Source organism: Ictalurus furcatus, chromosome 5 (genome assembly GCF_023375685.1).
Source record: "Ictalurus furcatus strain D&B chromosome 5, Billie_1.0, whole genome shotgun sequence".
NCBI classification, from domain to species: Eukaryota; Metazoa; Chordata; class Actinopteri; order Siluriformes; family Ictaluridae; genus Ictalurus; species Ictalurus furcatus.
In genome coordinates, this window is record NC_071259.1 from 8728071 (window position 1) to 8747668 (window position 19598).

At 38.7% G+C, this 19598-nt stretch overlaps 1 protein-coding gene across 2 annotated transcripts in view; it reads right to left on the bottom strand.

Moving 5' to 3' along the window:
- mib2 (MIB E3 ubiquitin protein ligase 2) overlaps positions 1-19598 on the bottom strand; it is a 92106-nt gene that overhangs the window by 7916 nt on the left and 64592 nt on the right. For both annotated transcript variants that reach the window (XM_053624623.1, XM_053624624.1), the window contains exons 9-14: positions 17377-17539; positions 16632-16765; positions 16267-16415; positions 15461-15617; positions 11242-11396; positions 1610-1736 (exon numbers count right to left, since the gene is read on the bottom strand). In XM_053624623.1, the coding sequence (XP_053480598.1) occupies positions 1610-1736; positions 11242-11396; positions 15461-15617; positions 16267-16415; positions 16632-16765; positions 17377-17539 (885 nt within the window). The remainder of the gene's footprint in view (positions 1-1609; positions 1737-11241; positions 11397-15460; positions 15618-16266; positions 16416-16631; positions 16766-17376; positions 17540-19598) is intronic.

The window sequence follows — 19598 nt, forward strand, 5'->3', positions numbered from 1 at the left end:
CCCACACGCCCACATTAACAGGGACCCATAGTCTTAAAAACAGTTTACCTACAGTTGCAATCAAAATTATTCAACCCTCGTTGCAAATCAGGTTTATTCTTTCAGCTGTTTGCAATGAACATGGTGAGCATCTTTAGTACTTAGTAGAGCACACTCTTGCTGTTATGACCGGCTGCAAATGACATGCATAGCTTCTGGCAGCCTTCCTGAGGAATCTTAGCCTAGTCCTCATGAGCAATGGCCTCCAGTTCAGTAATATTCTTGGGTTTGCGTGCTGCAACCGCCTTCTTCAAATCCCACCAAAGATTTTCTATGGGGTTCAAGTCAGGTGACTGATGGCCCTGTAGGATCTTCCAGGACTTCTTCAGCAACCAAGCCTTGGTGGAATTTAAGGTATGCTTGGGATCATTGTCCTGTTGGAGAGTCCAATGACGCCCAAACTTCAGCTTCTTCACAGACTGTATGACGTTTTCTCCTAGGATTTCCCGATACGTCAATGAATCCATCTTGCCTTCCACACACTACAGGTTTCCAGGGCCAGAGGATGCAAAGCAGCCCCAGAGCATCACCGAGCCACCACCATGCTTGACTGTGGACAGAGTGTTCATTCTTCATTCTTCTTCCTCCAGACATACCGCTGATCCATCGTGTCGAAAAGTTCCACTTTTTTTGTTTCATCACTCCACAGAACTGAATCCCAAAACATCTGTGGCTTATTTATATGATATTGAGCTGACTTTTCTTGTCCTTTTTCAGTAGTGGTGTATGTCTTGGAGTTCTGGAATGGAAACCTTCTGTGTTTAGTACGCACCTTACTGTGCTCACTGAAACCTCAGTACCTGTTGCTACCAAGTCTCGCTGCAGGTCTTTTGTAGTCACTCGAAGGTTTTTCACAACCTGCCTTCTCAGAAATCTGGTTGCAGCTATTGATAGCTTCCTTTTTCTGCCCCTTCCAGGTATTTCATATATTTTATTTGCCCTTAGCCAGTTCAGGTATTTCATGTGTTCCAGCTCAAACACACCTGGTGCAACTAATGAAGCCCTTGATTATTTGCAACAGGTGTGCTTGAGACAACCTGTTTTGCATATTTGTGCTGTTGTGAGGGATTTTATTCAGGGGGTTGAATAAATTTGAAACTAGAGAAGTCATTATAAGTTGCATTTTCAGTGGAATTTGGGGAAACCACTTGAAGCATTCGTTGTGTTGAACTATTTCAATTGCTTTTGTTTGATGTGTTCATTGCAAACAGCTGAAAGTCTGTAAATTTTGACAATAAATTTGATTTGCAATGGGGGTTGAATAATTTTGATTGCAACTGTAGTTTAAAATGTATAGGTAGTAAAAGTTGTAGTGTAGCACACAACATAACCAGAGAAACAGTCTGAAGATAAACACATCTGACTTGAACACGTCTTTATCCGACACCACGCATCTCACTAAAAGACAATGTAGCTAAAAGCGCAGAAGGAATTTTCCATGAAGCTGCTTTACTCCAACACCCCTCCTCCAAGTCTGTAAAAGCATTCCTGCAAATTTAATACGTGTCAAAAGACTGAATTATGTATATGTGTTTCTTTGTGCATGTGTGTGTGTGCGCGCGCGCGTCACCTCTTTGATGAGGACCTCGACCACCTCGTAGTGGTTATTGAGAGCTGCCACGTGAAGAGCTGAGAAGCCATCTTCCTTCTTCACGTCGACCAGCTGCCGAGCACGTGCCAGGATCTTCTCTGTTGCACTGAAGAGACACACAATTACACATGCAATTGTAACCAATACTGTGCACAATCGTCAATAAATACACAGCTGTAAAGAAGGTGTAAGAACTGTTCTGCTTTTGAGAACACAGAACATTATTGTCGTGGTGTAAGGTGTGGAAGATTTCATAAGAAAACTGTCCACCAACGATGCCGTTACTGATATAACAGATGTAGAATCTTCTTATATTAACTGGAAAGGTGTAGATATGGGTGTGGGCATGTTTTTATATACATATTACACACACACACATATATACACACACACACACACACACATACATACATACATACATATATATATATATATATATATATATACACATACATATATATATATATATATATATATATATATATCTATCTCTCTCTCTTTGTGGGGACCAAATGTCCCCAGAATGGTAGCAATATCTAAGGTTTTGACCTTGACATTAAAAACCCTGCAGCTTTAATATAAAAACTAAATGAGACAAAGTTAGGGTTGGTTTGAAATGGTGTGAGGAACATGACCAAGAGTTCAAGGTGTTGACTTGGCCTCCAAATTCCCCAGATCTCAATCCGACCATGTATTTGTGAGATGTTTTGTACAAACAAGACCGATTCATGGAGGCCCCACCTCGCAACTTACAAGACATAAAGGATCTGCTGCTAATATCTCGGTGCCAGATACCACAACACACCTTCAGAGGTCTTGTGGAGACCATGCCTTGACAAGTCAGAGATGTTATAGCATCAATATTAGGCATTGGCTTTAATGAAACGGCTAATTGGTGTACATGATAAAACCATTGTTTGTAAGTGATGCATGCTCAGTATGTTTGTGCAATCGAATGTACTTTTCAGATAAATACCAATAAAATGTACAAATTTAAGAGAAGTTGTTTTTTTTTTACACCCCCGTGATAAGGTGGTATTTTGAAACTGAACCAGTTCTGTTCCATGGGCAATTACTGGTAAGCACTGCTTACATAAGCTACTTCTAATGATCAGTGGTATTTTCACTCTGGTTTTGGGGGCTTGACCACATCCTGAACCCTGCTGAGGCTAATTTTAATTTTCATTCAAGTCACCTCAAAAAAGTGCCAGTGTATCAGTGGTAAAATGTCACAGAGCAGCGTTTACTGCCAGGATTCTCTCCCAGCACTGAAGGTCAAATCTAATAAGGAACAACACATCACTAAATACAGATTAATGAGAGCAGAGAGACTAATGAAAACTGAGGGAGAGAGGGACACAGAAAAGGAAAGCAAGCAAGCAAGAAAGGAAAAAATAACTGTCTTCATCGTCAGTTATGGAACAAAAATGTGGAAAAATACAGCAAAAAATATTTTATATTTAACGGCATTCGGCAGACGCCCTTATCCAGAGCGACTTACATTCATCCCATTTATACAACTAAGCAATTAAGGGCCTTGCTCAAGGACCCAACAGTGGCAGCTTGGCAGTGCTGTGATTTGAACTAACAACCTTCCAATCAGAAGTCCAACGTCCTAACCACTAAGCTACCACTGCCCTAAAATAATCATCACTTGTAAATTATGGGTATGAATGAATAAATAATTAAACAAAAAGAAAGTCCAAAAAAACTAATTCTCAAGCTAAAGAAAAAAAAAAAAAGAAACAAACAAAGAACATAAAATTAGCTTTCATCTATAGAACTAATGTATAAAACTAAAACAAAAATATATATATATATATTTGGTAATTAGTCAGTATGAATTAAGAAAGAGAGAAAGAAAGTAGGATCATTTTGGCTTCACGGAACAAAAATTTGTAAAAATGAAAATATATCATTGTTAACTACTTGCTGAGAATTAGCACAGCCAAGCAAGAAAGAATAAATTTGCCTTCATCTATAGAACAAAAAAAATGTGTTAAACTAAAAAAAATGGTAACCGGTGGGTATCAAATAGGCAAGAAAAGAAAGAAAGAAACAAAGAATGATCTTTTTGCCTTCATCTATAGAACAAAAAACGTGTAAGGCAAACAAAACAAGTGGTAACAAGTGGGTATGAATTAAGCAAGAAAAACAAAAGAAAGAAAGAAAGAAAGAAAGAATGAAAGAAAGAAGGCCTAAAAGCAAGCAAGCAAGCAAGAAATGAAAAAGCAAGAAAGAAATTAAGAAAGAAAGAAAAGAAAGCAAGAACACAAGAAATGAAAGAAAGAAAGAAAACAAGAAAGAAAAAACTTAAGAAAAAAGATAAGGAAATAAAAAAGCAAGAAAGAAATTAAGAAAGAAAGCAAGAACGCAAGAAAAGAAAGAAAGCAAGAACAAAAGAAAGAAATTAAAGAAATAATAATAAATTAGGAAATAAATTAAGAAAGAAAGAAAGAACCTACAATGATTCAGTGTGTATGCAGTGTGCTGAAGGAGCTCTACTGTAGTCCCTCAGTGCTCATATCACTCTTCCTCTTAGCTCCTCATACCTCCCACCAGAAAAGGAAGGCCTCGCCTTTGTCCCACACCTCCTGCTCTCTTACACTCCATCCATCACTCCTTCTCGCTTTCGAAACGATCGCAGCAGCACACAGGCCTGCTCCAGCTCCCCCACACAGCATGAAATGTTAATGTGGGAGTGGTGGTGAAGCACGTGTATCCCCTAATGAGGACGACTGCGGATTGGGCGTGAACCAAAACTGAGCCAGCAAAGATGATTACATTCCACTTTTCTCTGGAAATAGGACTGGAGGCTGTGTGTGTGTGTACGCGCGCATGTGTGTATGGCTTAAAGATTCCAAATAGTTAAGATCACAAGTCTAAAAGTGTGTTTGTGTTGTATGTGCAGAATATGATGTTTACCCTACTGATGTCGCTCACGTGTGTTAGTTTGTGAGGAGTTAGACAGTCGTATTGACACCGGGTGGCAATCTGCTTCCTAACCAGATAAATACAGAACTTAATATATACCCTGAGTACAGCTCCATATTCGGCTGCCCTTTGACCGGTCGCAGCTCCGTGGAGATGAGTTTCTCACAGCCGATTTCTCTCTCCCCCCCTCGCTTTCCCACATGCTTTATGAGAAATGCGGTGATCCCGCTTTTTCCATTTCCTCCCTGAAAATAAACAAACACCTTCCACGCAAAAGCGAAACAACTTACGTATCCCCAGCGTGAAGCCGAAATGGTAAACCGGGCTGATCTGCTTCAGGATGCAAATTTTTGGTTTTTTGTTTGTTTTTCGTGGGTATGCGAGCTATATAAACAACATGACAACCAATACAAGGACTAAAAAGACTCCAAGACTGAGAGATGCTAGGACGTTGGGCAAAAAAAAATACATGACCTAAAAAAGTGATAACTTTGTATTCGTGGGAAAACACGCTTTCTGATGGATGTAGGGCGAATGACTGCTCGGACAGAAACGCTGACCCGCGGTACCGCACGTATGACAGTTGCCAGAACAAATCTAACGTTTGTTTTATGAGTCGTCTGGCCTGAGAGAGTGAGTATTTTCTTTCTGCCCCTCCTCTGCCTTTCTCTCGCCCTCTGAGAACTCTGCATCGTTCTCCCCATACAAGGAAAAGGCTGTCACTGCAGGGTGTCCTGAGTACAAGAGCCAGGGACAGGATCAGTGAAGGGGCTCTGGGGGTGTGTGTATGTTTGTGTGTGTGTACATTCCATAATCTACTGTATGCGAAACAGTCATATCATATACAGTACAATAAAGCTATATAGGTGTGTGAGTTATACCGCACATGACGCATTTCCATGCCTTTAGGCTTTATCTGTGAACATCAGTGTATAAGAGCATATATGAAGATTGAAAGATTAAAGGAATACTCCAAAGGATTCTAAAACAATATGTACAGTACCTCTGACGGTAGAGCTGAATGCAAAATGTATAGTAACACGCTTGTCCTACTATCTAAAACGTTATTGTTTCTTCAGTAACAATGTACACAGGGATTTGTAAGATATAGAAGACACTCTACATAAAAGGATTAAAAAAAAAAAAACGCACATCTGTAATTATGGTAAAGTTTTCTGTCAGAGATTAATTTAGCATGTGAAGAATGAAGGAGTCTCCAGTGTGAGAGCTTCATAACAGTCTGAGGTTATAAAAGTTGTAACTAAGTTTTACACCGGGAAAGTCTTCAGAAAGGAGCACGTTGTGGTTTCTTGTTAACATGACAAACGGCATTTTTTTTTTTTTGTCCTATCAACTTAATGAGAGAGAGAGAGAGCGCGAGAGAGAGGGAGAAAGAAAAGGCTGGTGAGGGAACGACGGTTTATAACAGCTATATTGTAAGTGATATGAGGAACGTGTTTAATTTAACCATAAAACAGTTAACACGTATGACCTGTCTTTTCTTCGAGCTGGCAAACAGTTGTGGTTATGATTTTTGTTATAGGAAAATAATCAGACATGGGCTGGTGTGATGCAGAACTGTTACCATCCTAACGTTCGTTATTTCCATGTAACGGCACACTCCTGCATGTTTTATTCATTATTTATAAAAGAACACTTTTATATTAACATTAAATATATTGGGTGGGAATATAGTCATATTTCTTCCCTAAGGAGGAAAACCCCTTTTACTCAAACCACAGTTATAATACAAGTACAGTCCCCTCCTAAACTATTGGAACAGCAAGGTCAATTCTTTTTTTTTTTTTTGCTGTAGACTGAAAACATTTATGTTTGAGATCAAAAGGTGAACATGAAAAGAGAGTTGAGTATTTCAGTTTTTATTCCTTGGTATTTATATGTAGATGTGTTGAACGATAGAACACAGCACATTTTGTATCAGACCACCCAATTTGTAAGCAAGCAAAAATATTGGAACACATGACTGACAGGTGTTTCTTGTTACCCAGATGTGTCCTGTTAGATTGATTTGTTTAAACAATAAATAGTTTTGAACATCTACTCTTGGTTTTTACCTTCAGTTTCACCTGTGAAGATTGAATTTGTTGTTAAAAAGGATAAGCCAACATGAAGACCAGAGAGCTGTCTATGGGAGAAAAGCAAGACATTTTGAAGCTGAGAAAAAAGGGAAAATCAATCAGAGGTACTGCACAAACAAACACAAACAAACAAACATCGGGCATATGTTTATAAGGGGGAAAAGTGGAAGGTTTCAGACTGGCCAAGTCAATCACCAGACCTTAACCCAATTGAGCAGGCATTTCACCTCCTGAAGAGGAGACTGAAGGGAGAACGCCCCCCAAAACAAACAACTGAAAGAGGCTGCAGTAAAAACCTGGAAAAGCGACACATAGAAGAAACCAACAGTTTGGTGATGTCAGTGAGTTGCAGGCTTGATGCAGTTACTACAAGCAAGGGATAAGAAACCAAATATTAAGTGTTATTTCATTTACTTCAAGACTTACCTGTTGCTATACTTTTGCTTGCTTAAAAATTTGGGTGGTCTGACACAAAAGTTTTTTTTTTTTTGTTTAAACACATCTAGATGTGAATACAAGGAAATAAAAGCTTAAATCCTAAACTCTCGTCTCATATCCATCTTTTGATCTCAAACCCAAATGTCTTTGGAGTATAGCACAAACAAATGAACTGGCTGAATGAATTGTGCCGTTCCAATAGTTTAGGAGGGGGATGTATAATGGCTGCTGTTCTAGCCTTCAAATGGGTCATATATGTATTTTTGTGGACTTCTAATTGTGTATAATTTATCATTTCAAAAATGGGACAACTTTTTCTGAGGAAGATATCGTTTTTATGCGTTATCGATGCAGCTCACAGTAAACATGGAAGGGCCTCGGTTTCCCCTGGAAGCCACTTGGAGACCATGAAAGTCTTTAAAGAAAGAGTAAATCGTATATATTAGAGATGTTTTGCTAAGACATCCTCTCATGCTTGTTTTAAAGCCTTTTGTAGTTTTTGTTAGTGTTATAAAGTTGCACATTTTAAACATTTCATTGCCAGAACTCAACATCAACCGTCCTAAGATTTCCATTATATGTGAGCTTCTTTTCTTGGGAATCTTGTGTGTGGTAATTGCACTGGAGATGTTATAGATATGTAGGTTAAAGATACTGTGAGGGCATGAGAGTAGTGGTAAGACGCTACGAGGAAAAAAGTAAAATGACAAATATTCCTAGATGTGATGAAATAATCTAGCTCAAATCTCTCACAGTGTGCGTATGTGTGTGAGGCTGAACAAGAGGTACCTGGACAGGTAGAGCGGCAGGACAAGTCCCAAACGACAGCGTGCGCTCCACTTAGCGCCCTACCTCCGAGTCCTCATAGTAAAACTCCACCAGTGACACACTCGTACTATTCGACAAAACAAGCGGCTAATTGGGACTTTTTGGAACAATGGCTAAAATAAGCCTAAAAGACAGACATCTCCAGAGGCTCTCGTGATTTTCACCTCACAGCTCGGGAGTTTTTATTACAACTCAACTAGAACATTTTGCCATCAGGGATATTTGGGTAGGGGAGGACAAAAGAAGAATGTTACCTTCAACATTTTCAGTGTTACTTATGTGATGGTAAACAGAAGCTGTAACAAAGGAATTAACCTTAGTGTTTGACCTTACAAGCCAAGCACTAGAGAATGTGTACCTTTTTATTTTATTTTTTAAACTCAACATTGCCAAGAAGCACCTACATTCACTATTAGACTGACTTCAAATGGTCAACCACAACAAAGCTGTTTTTGTGATGTGTATAGGGGAACGTGAGTGTCAATATACTTTTTTTTTTAAAAAAACTGGAAATCGTGAGAGTGTATTATTGTGGCTCAGTGCAACACAAAGTAACACAAAGAAACCAAAAACAAAACAGCAAACCCAAAAACACAACAAAACCATAAAAACACAACACAGAAACTAAACACGCAACAGCAAATCCATAACACCACAACAAACCCAGAAAAACACAACAAAAATCAGAAACACAACAAAGCAACTAAACACACAATAGCAAAACCAAAAAACACAACAAAGAACCTACACACAACAAAGAAACGAAACACACAACAGCAAAACCAAAAAACAACAAAACCAAAAAACACAACAAAGAAACTAAACACACAACAGCAAATCCATAAAAACACAACAAAACCATAAAAACACAACAAAGAACCTACACACAACAAAGAAACTAAACACACAACAGCAAAACCAAAAAACAACAAAACCAAAAAACACAACAAAGAAACTAAACACACAACAGCAAATCCATAAAAACACAACAAAGAAACTAAACACACAACAGCAAAACCAAAAAACAACAAAACCAAAAAACACAACAGCACATCCATAAAAACACAACAAAGAAACGAAACACACAACAGCAAAACCAAAAAACAACAAAACCAAAAAACACAACAGCACATCCATAAAAACACAACAAAGAAACGAAACACACAACAGCAAAACCAAAAAACAACAAAACCAAAAAACACAACAAAGAAACTAAACACACAACAGCAAATCCATAAAAACACAACAAAGAAACTAAACACACAACAGCAAAACCAAAAAACAACAAAACCAAAAAACACAACAGCACATCCATAAAAACACAACAAAGAAACGAAACACACAACAGCAAAACCAAAAAACAACAAAACCAAAAAACACAACAAAGAAACTAAACACACAACAGCAAATCCATAAAAACACAACAAAACCATAAAAACACAACAAAGAACCTACACACAACAAAGAAACGAAACACACAACAGCAAAACCAAAAAACAACAAAACCAAAAAACACAACAAAGAAACTAAACACACAACAGCAAATCCATAAAAACACAACAAAACCATAAAAACACAACAAAACCATAAAAACACAACAAAGAACCTACACACAACAAAGAAACTACACACACAACAGCAAATCCATAAAAACACAACAAAGAAACTAAACACACAACAGCAAATCCATAAAAACACAACAAAACCATAAAAACACAACAACGAAACCATAAGCACAACAAAAACCCTAAAAGCAACAACGAAACAAAAAAATACAGGAAGAAAAAAAAAACCAAAACCATAAATATAACGACGAATCCAAAAACAACACAACCAATGTGTTTTGGCTTAGTGAATGTGTTTAGCACTTATGTGCCCCTGTAGAACGTTTCTCTGATGGCTTGATAAAAACCAGCACACAGAAGCGTGTACACACTGAGGTGGGTGGGGACAGCCGATAAGATTATAACTGGCAAGATTGTAATAGCTGTGTACTGTATACAACAGACAGTCCGTGGGCAGCGAGTCTGAGGCCGAGACTAAACTACATGTACTGCAGAAACGCCGGGAGCCAGTGTACTGACCATACCATTCCCAAACTACACGAATGACTTCAGGATGCCAATTACATAAGCGGATGAGACAGTCTATTAGAAAATCACTGTTATTGTGTGGGACTGTCTGAGAGCACTGAATCACAGTGTTAGTGAAGTCTTTTACACACACACACACACACACACACACACAATATACTATATGATAAATAATAAAATAAAAAATAAACAGAACTTTTACCAGAAAAAAAATGAGCCAGTGGAACACAATAAATAGAGTTAATACTGTATAGTGTTCGAAACACTAATGTGCACTTGCCCTTAGGAATACTAGCCTTATGAGTTTATGGTTCTAAATATATCCTGCAGTATCAGATCAGCGTCAGGTTCAGCTGGGTGCAGGCTCTAAAATGGTCTCGCAAGAGACATCGGGTTAAAAACTGCCCAACCTTATTACATCCTTAACACTATTTCCAAACAATGCAGAGAGAGAGAGAGAGAGAGAGAGAGAGAGAGAGAGAGAGAGAGAGAGAGAGAGAGAGCGCTTTATTTATTTTGTAGCTTACAGTATAAACAGGGTTTTATCTGTGTTTTGGTGTGCACATGCCCTAGTTTTGGATTGTCTGCTAAACCAGTCCAACGCTAACAGGCAGTGTTTGTTCAACAAACACAGCAATTTTCAAAAACAGCAATTTTGTTTCAGGTTGTTGTTTTGTATATTCTTTCTCCTTCATCATGATACGTGTTTGCAAACGTAAAGCATTTATCTGCAAGATCAAACATTTTTGCCTGCAACAATCACAAAAACACTCTGCTTATACTCCTTATCTACAGAAGGAGATTTCTGATTTCTTGATAATGTGACAAGCTGGTGAGGGAATGAACGTTTATAGCTGCTAGAACATTTCACAGAACAATTCCTGGTTCTCAGATATTCCACAACATTTAAGGTAACTATAAATGGATAAAAATGTATGACATGGAGTTCTTCAATTTATTTATTTAAATGAGATTGTTGGCATATTGCTCTGGTGTTAGATGAATAGAACACTTCAGGACATACTGATTAACATCAGCGTGATAACAACTCTTCTTCATGTTCTGCGGCATTACACCACCCTACTGTTGATTATTTTCCTATAATAACACTCATGCTTTATTACACACATAACAACAAATCAAAGATGTGGTCTGTGTAGGAAACTAAGGCTTATTGCCTGAAACGTAAGCTAACATTAACATCAGTGTGAGGACTCACAGTTTGTTGCCCTTCAGCGCTGCATGGTGCAGCAGGTTGAAGCCACGGTCGTTCTGCTGCGTAAAGTCAATGTTGCGCACCACGGTCAGGATCTCAACGATACTCCGGAAGTCCTTAGAAATGGCATCGTGTAGAGGTGTGTCCCCATACGAATCCTGGAAATCAAAACAGAGGAAGCCTTCAAGCACTGAATTTACCAAATGAATCCCGGAAGAGGTGGACTCAAATCAACTGACCAATCGGCTTGGAGGAACAACGCTTCACTCCTTGCATATCCAACATGAATGCAAATTAATGACATTCTGCACTTCAGCTCCTCATCAGATTTTCTGTACAATCAAAGGCTCTCTAGTGAGAGATATCAACAAGCATGTGGCATAAATGTGTCTGTAAAATGTGTGCGTTTTATTTAGTTTTCCATCTGGTTAAGAAGGAAATGGCAAGTGAATCCAATGCATCGTTATTGCTCGGGCTCGCGTCCGTGGTACTAACTGTAAAGTATGACTTAGCCCAGGCTATGAGGTAAGCTAAACGCCATTGGTATTTAAAAAGGGGGAGGAGACACTCTATATGGCCCGCCCTGACTTACTGTTTCAGTGGAAATTCCATAAACACCTCGAATAATGCTGTCCGTTTCAAGGCACTTCACAGGGACTTTAAGGTTCGATGTGTTCTGTGTGTTCTGTGATGCTTTTCTGCACACCACGGTTGTAAAGAGTACTTGAGTTAATAAAGCCTTCCTGTCAGCTTGAACCAATCTGGCCATTCTACGCTGACGTCTCGCAACTACAAGCCATTTCTGGCCACAATACTGCCGCTCACTGGATGTTTTCTTTGCAGCATTCAGTATACACTCTAGGGACTGTTGTGCTTGAAAATCAGGAGATCAGTAGTGTCTGAAATATTCAAACCAACCCATCTGGCACCAATAACCATGCCACAGTCATGCCAAAGACACTGAGATCACATTGTATTCAACATGGTCCTAATAAAGTGGCTAGTCAGTGTATGTCACCCAGATAAAATTTTTGAATTTACACACCCACATTTTGTCAAGATCGACTTTATTGATGTATTCATGAATAGCCTTGGCATGTGGTTTAACTGTTGCTGTGGGCAACATCTTCCGTTAATTGTTAGCCATGTGTGCCTCGTACACCTGCCTCCAGTGCAATACTAACTAAACGTACACACCCGCCATCGAGGATAATTCAATAATTCAAGTAACCGGGGGGGGGGTGGTTTTGAGTTTTGGTGGAATCAGCTTTTTAGAGCTGCTAGCTACTGGAAATGGATGCTATCTCTTTAGCTCATCAGAGTGAGCTTATGAATTATATGTGCATTCACTTTGAAATGACCACAGTCATATTTTGCCTTGGGATGCCTGTTGCGTTTTCTGTTTATCTGCCGATACTGTTGTCTGTGTCACTTCCTTCAACTCTCCACTTATTTTCATCTTTGTTCGTTTCCTGTTGGCTGTACATGTCTCCATATGGATGTAATTATGCTTCTTGTATCTTGTTCTTGGTGGTCATATCCCAGAGGGCTTTTATATTTATATATATATATATATATATATATATATATATATATATATATATATATATATAAAATATAATACATACATACATATACATTATATATATATATATATATATATATTTTTATAAATATATATAAAAAATATAATACATATATATGTATTTTTTATATTAATATATATAAAAAATACATATATATGTATTATATTTTTTATATATATATATATATATATATATATATATATATATATATATATAATACATATATATACACACACACATATATATATATATATATATATATATATATATATATATATATATATATATATATATATATATATATATATATATATATATATATACACACACACACACACGCTTCTACTGTTATCTAATGTTTAAAGAAACACAGGGACTGTACAAAATGTGTGCTGTCTGGAGGTAGAAGTTGTGGTTTAATCAGAAGGCATGCTGCTGCACTGTCTCCCGCAACGCTCACCCTACTGACCGAGTTCACACAGAACGTGTTTACACACTGTTGTTGGTACATTTGAAGAGTGGAAGTGATTCAGAGGCTCTGTCTGAAATCTTACGCTTGTAACAATGGACACTGTCCAAAGAAGGGATATAGAAATCTGGATATGGACTCAGAAGTAGTCGCCTAATAATAAGCAGCTCCATTTTTTTTTTTTACTGTTCAAAGAGATGACAGTTCCACCCACTTATTTATTTATACTGCCTCACCCAACTGAGGTTTGCAAATTCACAGGTCAAAGTTCACCTAGATGAACTCAGCACAAAACAAAAGTAACCTCTACCAGAAACAAATACGCATATTTCATGTCCTCCCCCCCCCTCCTTTAGTGATTTGATTTATTCTGCCATTGCTTATTTGTATTTGGTCCGAGCCCTGCTTTAGGTGAAAAAAAACCAGGAAAGCGTAGTTTTCATGTGGCTCCCATATCGTCATAGCAAGGGGTGAAAATCATAAATGCTGGCAACTCTGCGATATTAAGTAGGCCAGTACAATCACAAGATATATTTAAAGCTCTTTTGTTGTTTAATATATTTTAGGAAAATATATAAACCTCTGTAGTCTATTTGTTGTTGTCAGTCTTTACTAGTATACTACTACTAATACTCACTTTACTTTGTATTTCAGAAAATATATTTTCTATCATTTTGATAAATATTTTCACACTGAATGGTAGCCATTTTTAGACACTGGAACTTTTTTTGGTCTTTCAAGTATAATAGGATTTCCTTTTATTACGCATAGACAATCAATTTGATATTTTGATATTAAGACAAAGTAAAACCTCATATGCAGATCAATCTAAAGAATCTGGATATGCTTATAACCAATTCATGCCTGAAAGGGTTAAAAACACAACCTTCATAAAGTTTCAAATTACTACGTACACTACCAGTCCAAACTTTAGACACACTCATTCTTAATTTTAATCCCCCCCCCCCACCCCACATTTTATAATAATAATAAAGTCATCAAAACTCCGGAGTATCACAAATGGAACTATGGGAATTTTGTTGTGATAAAAAATCCAAAATAAATAAAAATAATTTAATATTTTAGCATTTTCATAGTAGACACCAGTTTTGCATAAAATTTCCAGAAATGTATTCTTGGCATTTTTTCAACCGATTTCTTGAGCAATCCCCCCGAGATGCTTTTTAAACAGTATTAAAGGAGTTCCTACCTATGCTGGACACTTACTGGCTGCTTTTTGGAATATTTCGCTCTGAGTCATCCATAGAATCCATAGTCATCCTTCAGATCGAAAGGTTTTTAAGATACATTTCAGTCAAGTGTCCCCAAACTTTTGACCGGTAGTGTATACGGTCACAAATAATAAATAGGTATGAGAATAAATCAAACAAATCACTAATGGTGTGGCAGACGTTTCCACACCAGTTTGTGCTTGTGTTGATTCTGGGATTAGTTTGATGAAAGATTTGGGAATAAGAAATTCATGGACCCAGTAATCCTGTATGTCTTCAAGACCATTTTAAGACCATTTGGCTGTATAGTAAACTAGAATAGAATATAAACATCCATTAAGAATTTGGACATCACTACAAAACTGACACATGATATAGTGCACTATGTGGTATGCAAGGAACAAAATCTGACGTGGTCTATGCCTTTGTACAGGCTGGCATGCGTGCGTGTGTGTGTATGTGTATTCCAAAACTCCTCCAGGGAGCCTTTCCACTCCAGCTGAGCTCCCACAGTTCAAGTGGAAAATGTGGAACGCAAGGCTCAGAACCGAGCAGCTCAGCACTATGAGTCGAAATCAGCAGTGTGTCACTGCAAAGACTGAGAATGAATTCAGAGGATGGGCTAATTTGCTAATTGGCCCTAATGATGCAGATAAGTCACAGAAAGCACAGCACGTAAGCCAGATTTCCCAGTTGAGTTAATAATTTCTCTTATTCTGTACTTGTACTGATAAGAAAGGGTGAGATAGACAGAAATGCAGACAGGCAGATTATGTGGAAGAATAGACAGATTGATAGATAGCCAGAGAGCCAGTCAGATCGTTACTCTATAGAGCTCTTAAAGTTAATTGCCTCCAAACAGTACTGTTTTCTACCCTTGCATAACCATTCCAGAGGGACCGTGTGTTTGAATGCGTGCATTTGTGCACGTGTACCTGCAGGTTGACGTCGGCGGAGTTCTCGGTCAGTACCCTCACTACGTCAGTGAAGCCCTTGTTGACAGCGATGTGGAGCGCAGTACACATGGAGTTGTTCAGCAGGTTGACGCTGGCCCCTTTGCTCAGGAGGAGGCGTGTGATTTCGGCTTGGTTCCTACACACACACACACACACACACACACACACACACACACACACACACACAATACAGAGACATGCAGCATTAATGCCAAGATGAGCTAATACACATCTGAACTAGTTTTGCCATAAAAAAACAAAGCTCAAAATGACTCGGCCCAGATGAAGAGCACAGACACCCTGCTTTGCCAAACTATGATCAAATCAATGGAAACAATTGCATGTGTGGGAATGTAAGTTTGGACAAAATTTCCCCCTGCAATCAATCAATCTATAATAATTGATACAAATGGAAGCATTCGAAGTCTAGAATAAAGCCTTTTTTTTTTTTTTTTTAAACACAGTGCTTCTGTGTCATGTTTATGTCTCTATAATAAAAATCCTAACAAATAAAATAAGGTGCCAGCAAATACAGTAGGGTTCCAGCACTAAGTGCTTGGACCCATAGGAAAATAAATAAATAAATAAATAAATAAATAAATAAATAAATAAATAAAATCAACAGCTCTGTGCTTGGCCCCCTAATAAACATCCTAACATATACCATGAGGTGCCAGCACCTTGGGTGCTTGGTCTTCTAACAATAACAGTAATAAACAGTGACAAAAAGCCTTTAAGTAAAATGCAGCTCACACAATACAAGACCGTTACGGATTATTATTCACCCGAATGCTGTGTAGTGCAGAGCTGCATCTCCGTCTTCGTCCTTGGCCTCGATGCTGCTGTTGGCCTGCAGCAGGACCTTCACTACTTCCATATGGCCCTGGTGAGCAGCCACCTGGAGGGCCGTCTTCCCCTGGTTCTTTATATCCACCTACAAACAGTCAGTCAGTATATAAAGAGCATCAGTATTGTTTACTGGGGGCCAGTAAATGAATAAAATTAATCATCACACCCATATGTGAGCCTTCCCTAAACTGTTTCATAAGGTCCAATATTGCAGATTCAAAAGACAAATCTTTTTTCTTTCTAAATAAGTAGAATTTTTAAAATACAATACCATTACAATGTAGCATACCATGATACCCACCTTATCCGGATGTTTCTGCACTAGCTCGCGAACTTTAGCAGCGCTGCCGTGAGCAGCCTCGATGACCAGGCGCCCGGGGTTATCCTGCTCCGTGGACTGAGACAACAGCTTCTCCAGGACTGAAATGACTGTGGCTGAAACAGAGATAGACAGAGACAAAAAGACTAATTACTCTAAAACTTTTACAGATGTGGATAAAGAAAACACAGTTTCTTTCTCTCAGCCCAAAAGCTGAACAGACAGTCAAATGAGTCAAAATGTCACCATGCAATAGTGGCCCGCATTTCGCTCAAATGCTCTCAGCACCCTGTGTCATGTGGGAAAGAAAGAAAAAGTGAGTTTGCTTGACATGAAAAGCACAGTGAGGAAAGAGGAGTTAGAAAATCTTGGTTAGGAAGAACAAATGAAAGTCCATCTATCCATCTCCAGAATGTGGGAGCACTTATGGATGAAAACACAAACACTTTTTTTTTCAGCATGCAAAAAAAACCCCAAAAACAAAAAACAAGAATTAACCAGAAAATGGTGTACATTCAGAGGAAAAGGAGAACAAAGTGTAAATATCATCTGAATCACTTTTAACAAAAAAGTAGACAACAGAAGTTGTAATGAATGAATGAATGAATGACTGAATGAATAAATAAATAAATAAATAAGAGAGAGAAAGAGAGAAAAAGAGCCTAAGATTAGTCGTGCATTCAAACATGCGGCATGATTGATGGGATTACGGCTGTTTCCTGCTTACTTCTTGATTCACTTGGATTTTCAGCCGTCATCAGATTGGCGTCCACCTCTCCAGGCTGGGCCGAGAGACATGCAGGGTTAAAAGTCCATGTCTGTCCTCCAAATGCCACGCGCAGGTCACCATCCGCATACAATTTCAAAACCTTGCCAACCTGGCCCAGGGCCTGATAAGCACACACACACACACACACACACACAGGTCACAGGGTGAGCACAAAGAGCATTATCTCGATGAATGCAAAACCTGGCCCTATTGTTAGTTTGCTTTTATCCAGCAATCCTTAGTGTAATATTTGCTGTCTTTTTCAACTGCGATAAATAACTGTTATAAAGAAATCACACATAGCTAATCTCACTTGTGGCCTGGAACAGAGCATGTGATATAGGTAGCAGTTCTGGTCAGCTCAGGTCAGAGGATTACTGCCCAAGTTTCGTAAATGTCACGTGTCATACATGTCTGTGAATTTAAATATGACTTTATGTCACCTTGAGAATCGCCAAATGTACAGGATTAGTCCACTGATATAGGAACAGTAGAGACGTGGCTGATAATTCCCTGAATCATGCAATCCTGTTCTTGCTAGAGCTTCTAGCGGATAAATGCCCCATTAACACCTTCTTATGCGTTAAATGGCTTATCTAATAAAAGTAGAATACATCACAGAGTAACTTAAACCTTTCTAAGTAGGTACTGTATAACACCTGTTTACACCTGTGCACACCTGTGCCTTATACACTGATCAGCCATAACATTAAAACCAGTGACAGGTGACATGAATAGCACTGATTATCTCGTTACAGTGGCACCTGTCAAGGGGTGGGATATATTAGGCAGTAAGTGCACAGACAGTTCTCAAAGTTGAAGCAGGACAAACTGTGATGGCTAGACGACTGGGTCAGAGCATCTCCAAAACGGCAGGTCTTGTGAGCTGTTACGGGTATGCTGTGGTTAGTACCTACCAAAAGCGGTCCAAGGAAGTACAACCAATGAACCGGTGGCAGGGTCACGGGCACCCAAGGCTCAATGTTGCACGTGAGGACTGAAAGCTAGCCCGTCTGGTCTGATCTCACAGAAGAGCTACAGTAGCACAAATTGATGAAAAAGTTCATGCTGTGATAGAAAGGTGTCAGAACACTCAGTGCTGTGTATGGGGCTGTGTAGCTGCAGACCAGTCAGAGTGCCCATGCTGACTCCTGTTCACCACTGAAAGCACGTGAGATCATCAGAACTGGACCATGGAGCAATGGAAGAAGGTGACCTGGTCTAATAAATCACATTTTTTTTTAACATCACGTCGATGGACAGGTGCAGGTGCATTGTTCATGTGGGGAAGCGGTGGCACCAGGATGCACTATGGGAAAAAGGCAAGCCGGCGGAGGAAGTGTGATGCTCTGGGTAATGTTCTTCTGGGAATCCTTGGGTCCTGATATTCATGTGGATGTTACTTTGACACGTACCACCTACCTAAACACTGTTGCAGACCAAGTACACCCCTTCATAGCAACGGTATTCCCTAATAGCAGTGGCCTCTATCAGCAAGATAATGCGCCCTGCTACACTGCAAAAATTCTTCAGGAATGGTTTGAGGAACATGACAATTGACAGTTCAAGGTGTTGACTTGGCTTCCAAATTCCCCAGATCTCAATCCAATCGAGCATGTCTGGTATGTTCTAGACAAACAAGTCCGATCCATGGAGGCCCCACCTCGCAAATTACAGGACTTAAAGGATCTGCTGCTAACAACTTGGCACCAGATACCACAGCACACTATCAGAGGTCTTGTGGAGTCCATGGCTCGACAAGTCAAAAACGGGGACCTACACAATATTAGGCAGGTGGTTTTAAAGTTATGGCTGATCGGTGTAATCAGCAGTTAAGTATCATATATCACATAAAATGAGCATAATTACATTCTATACATGGAAATCTTAACACGTGACATATTTCTGAGTACACTGCACATTTTCTTGCTAAATGATAGCTCGGACTGCGGGAGGCAGAAGTGAAACATGACAAATAATTCTTGGTTAGTGTTATTTTCTACTCTGAAAATGGGGACCAAAAAAAAAAAAACAAATTAAAACACTGTGTTGTAATAGATAATAACAGAAAAACAAGTTTTATCTTTTAGTGATACAAATTAATTGTGCATAGAATGACAAGGAACATAAGCTAAAAACAAAATGTTTGTTTAAATACAGCTCGTCAGTTTTATATGCTT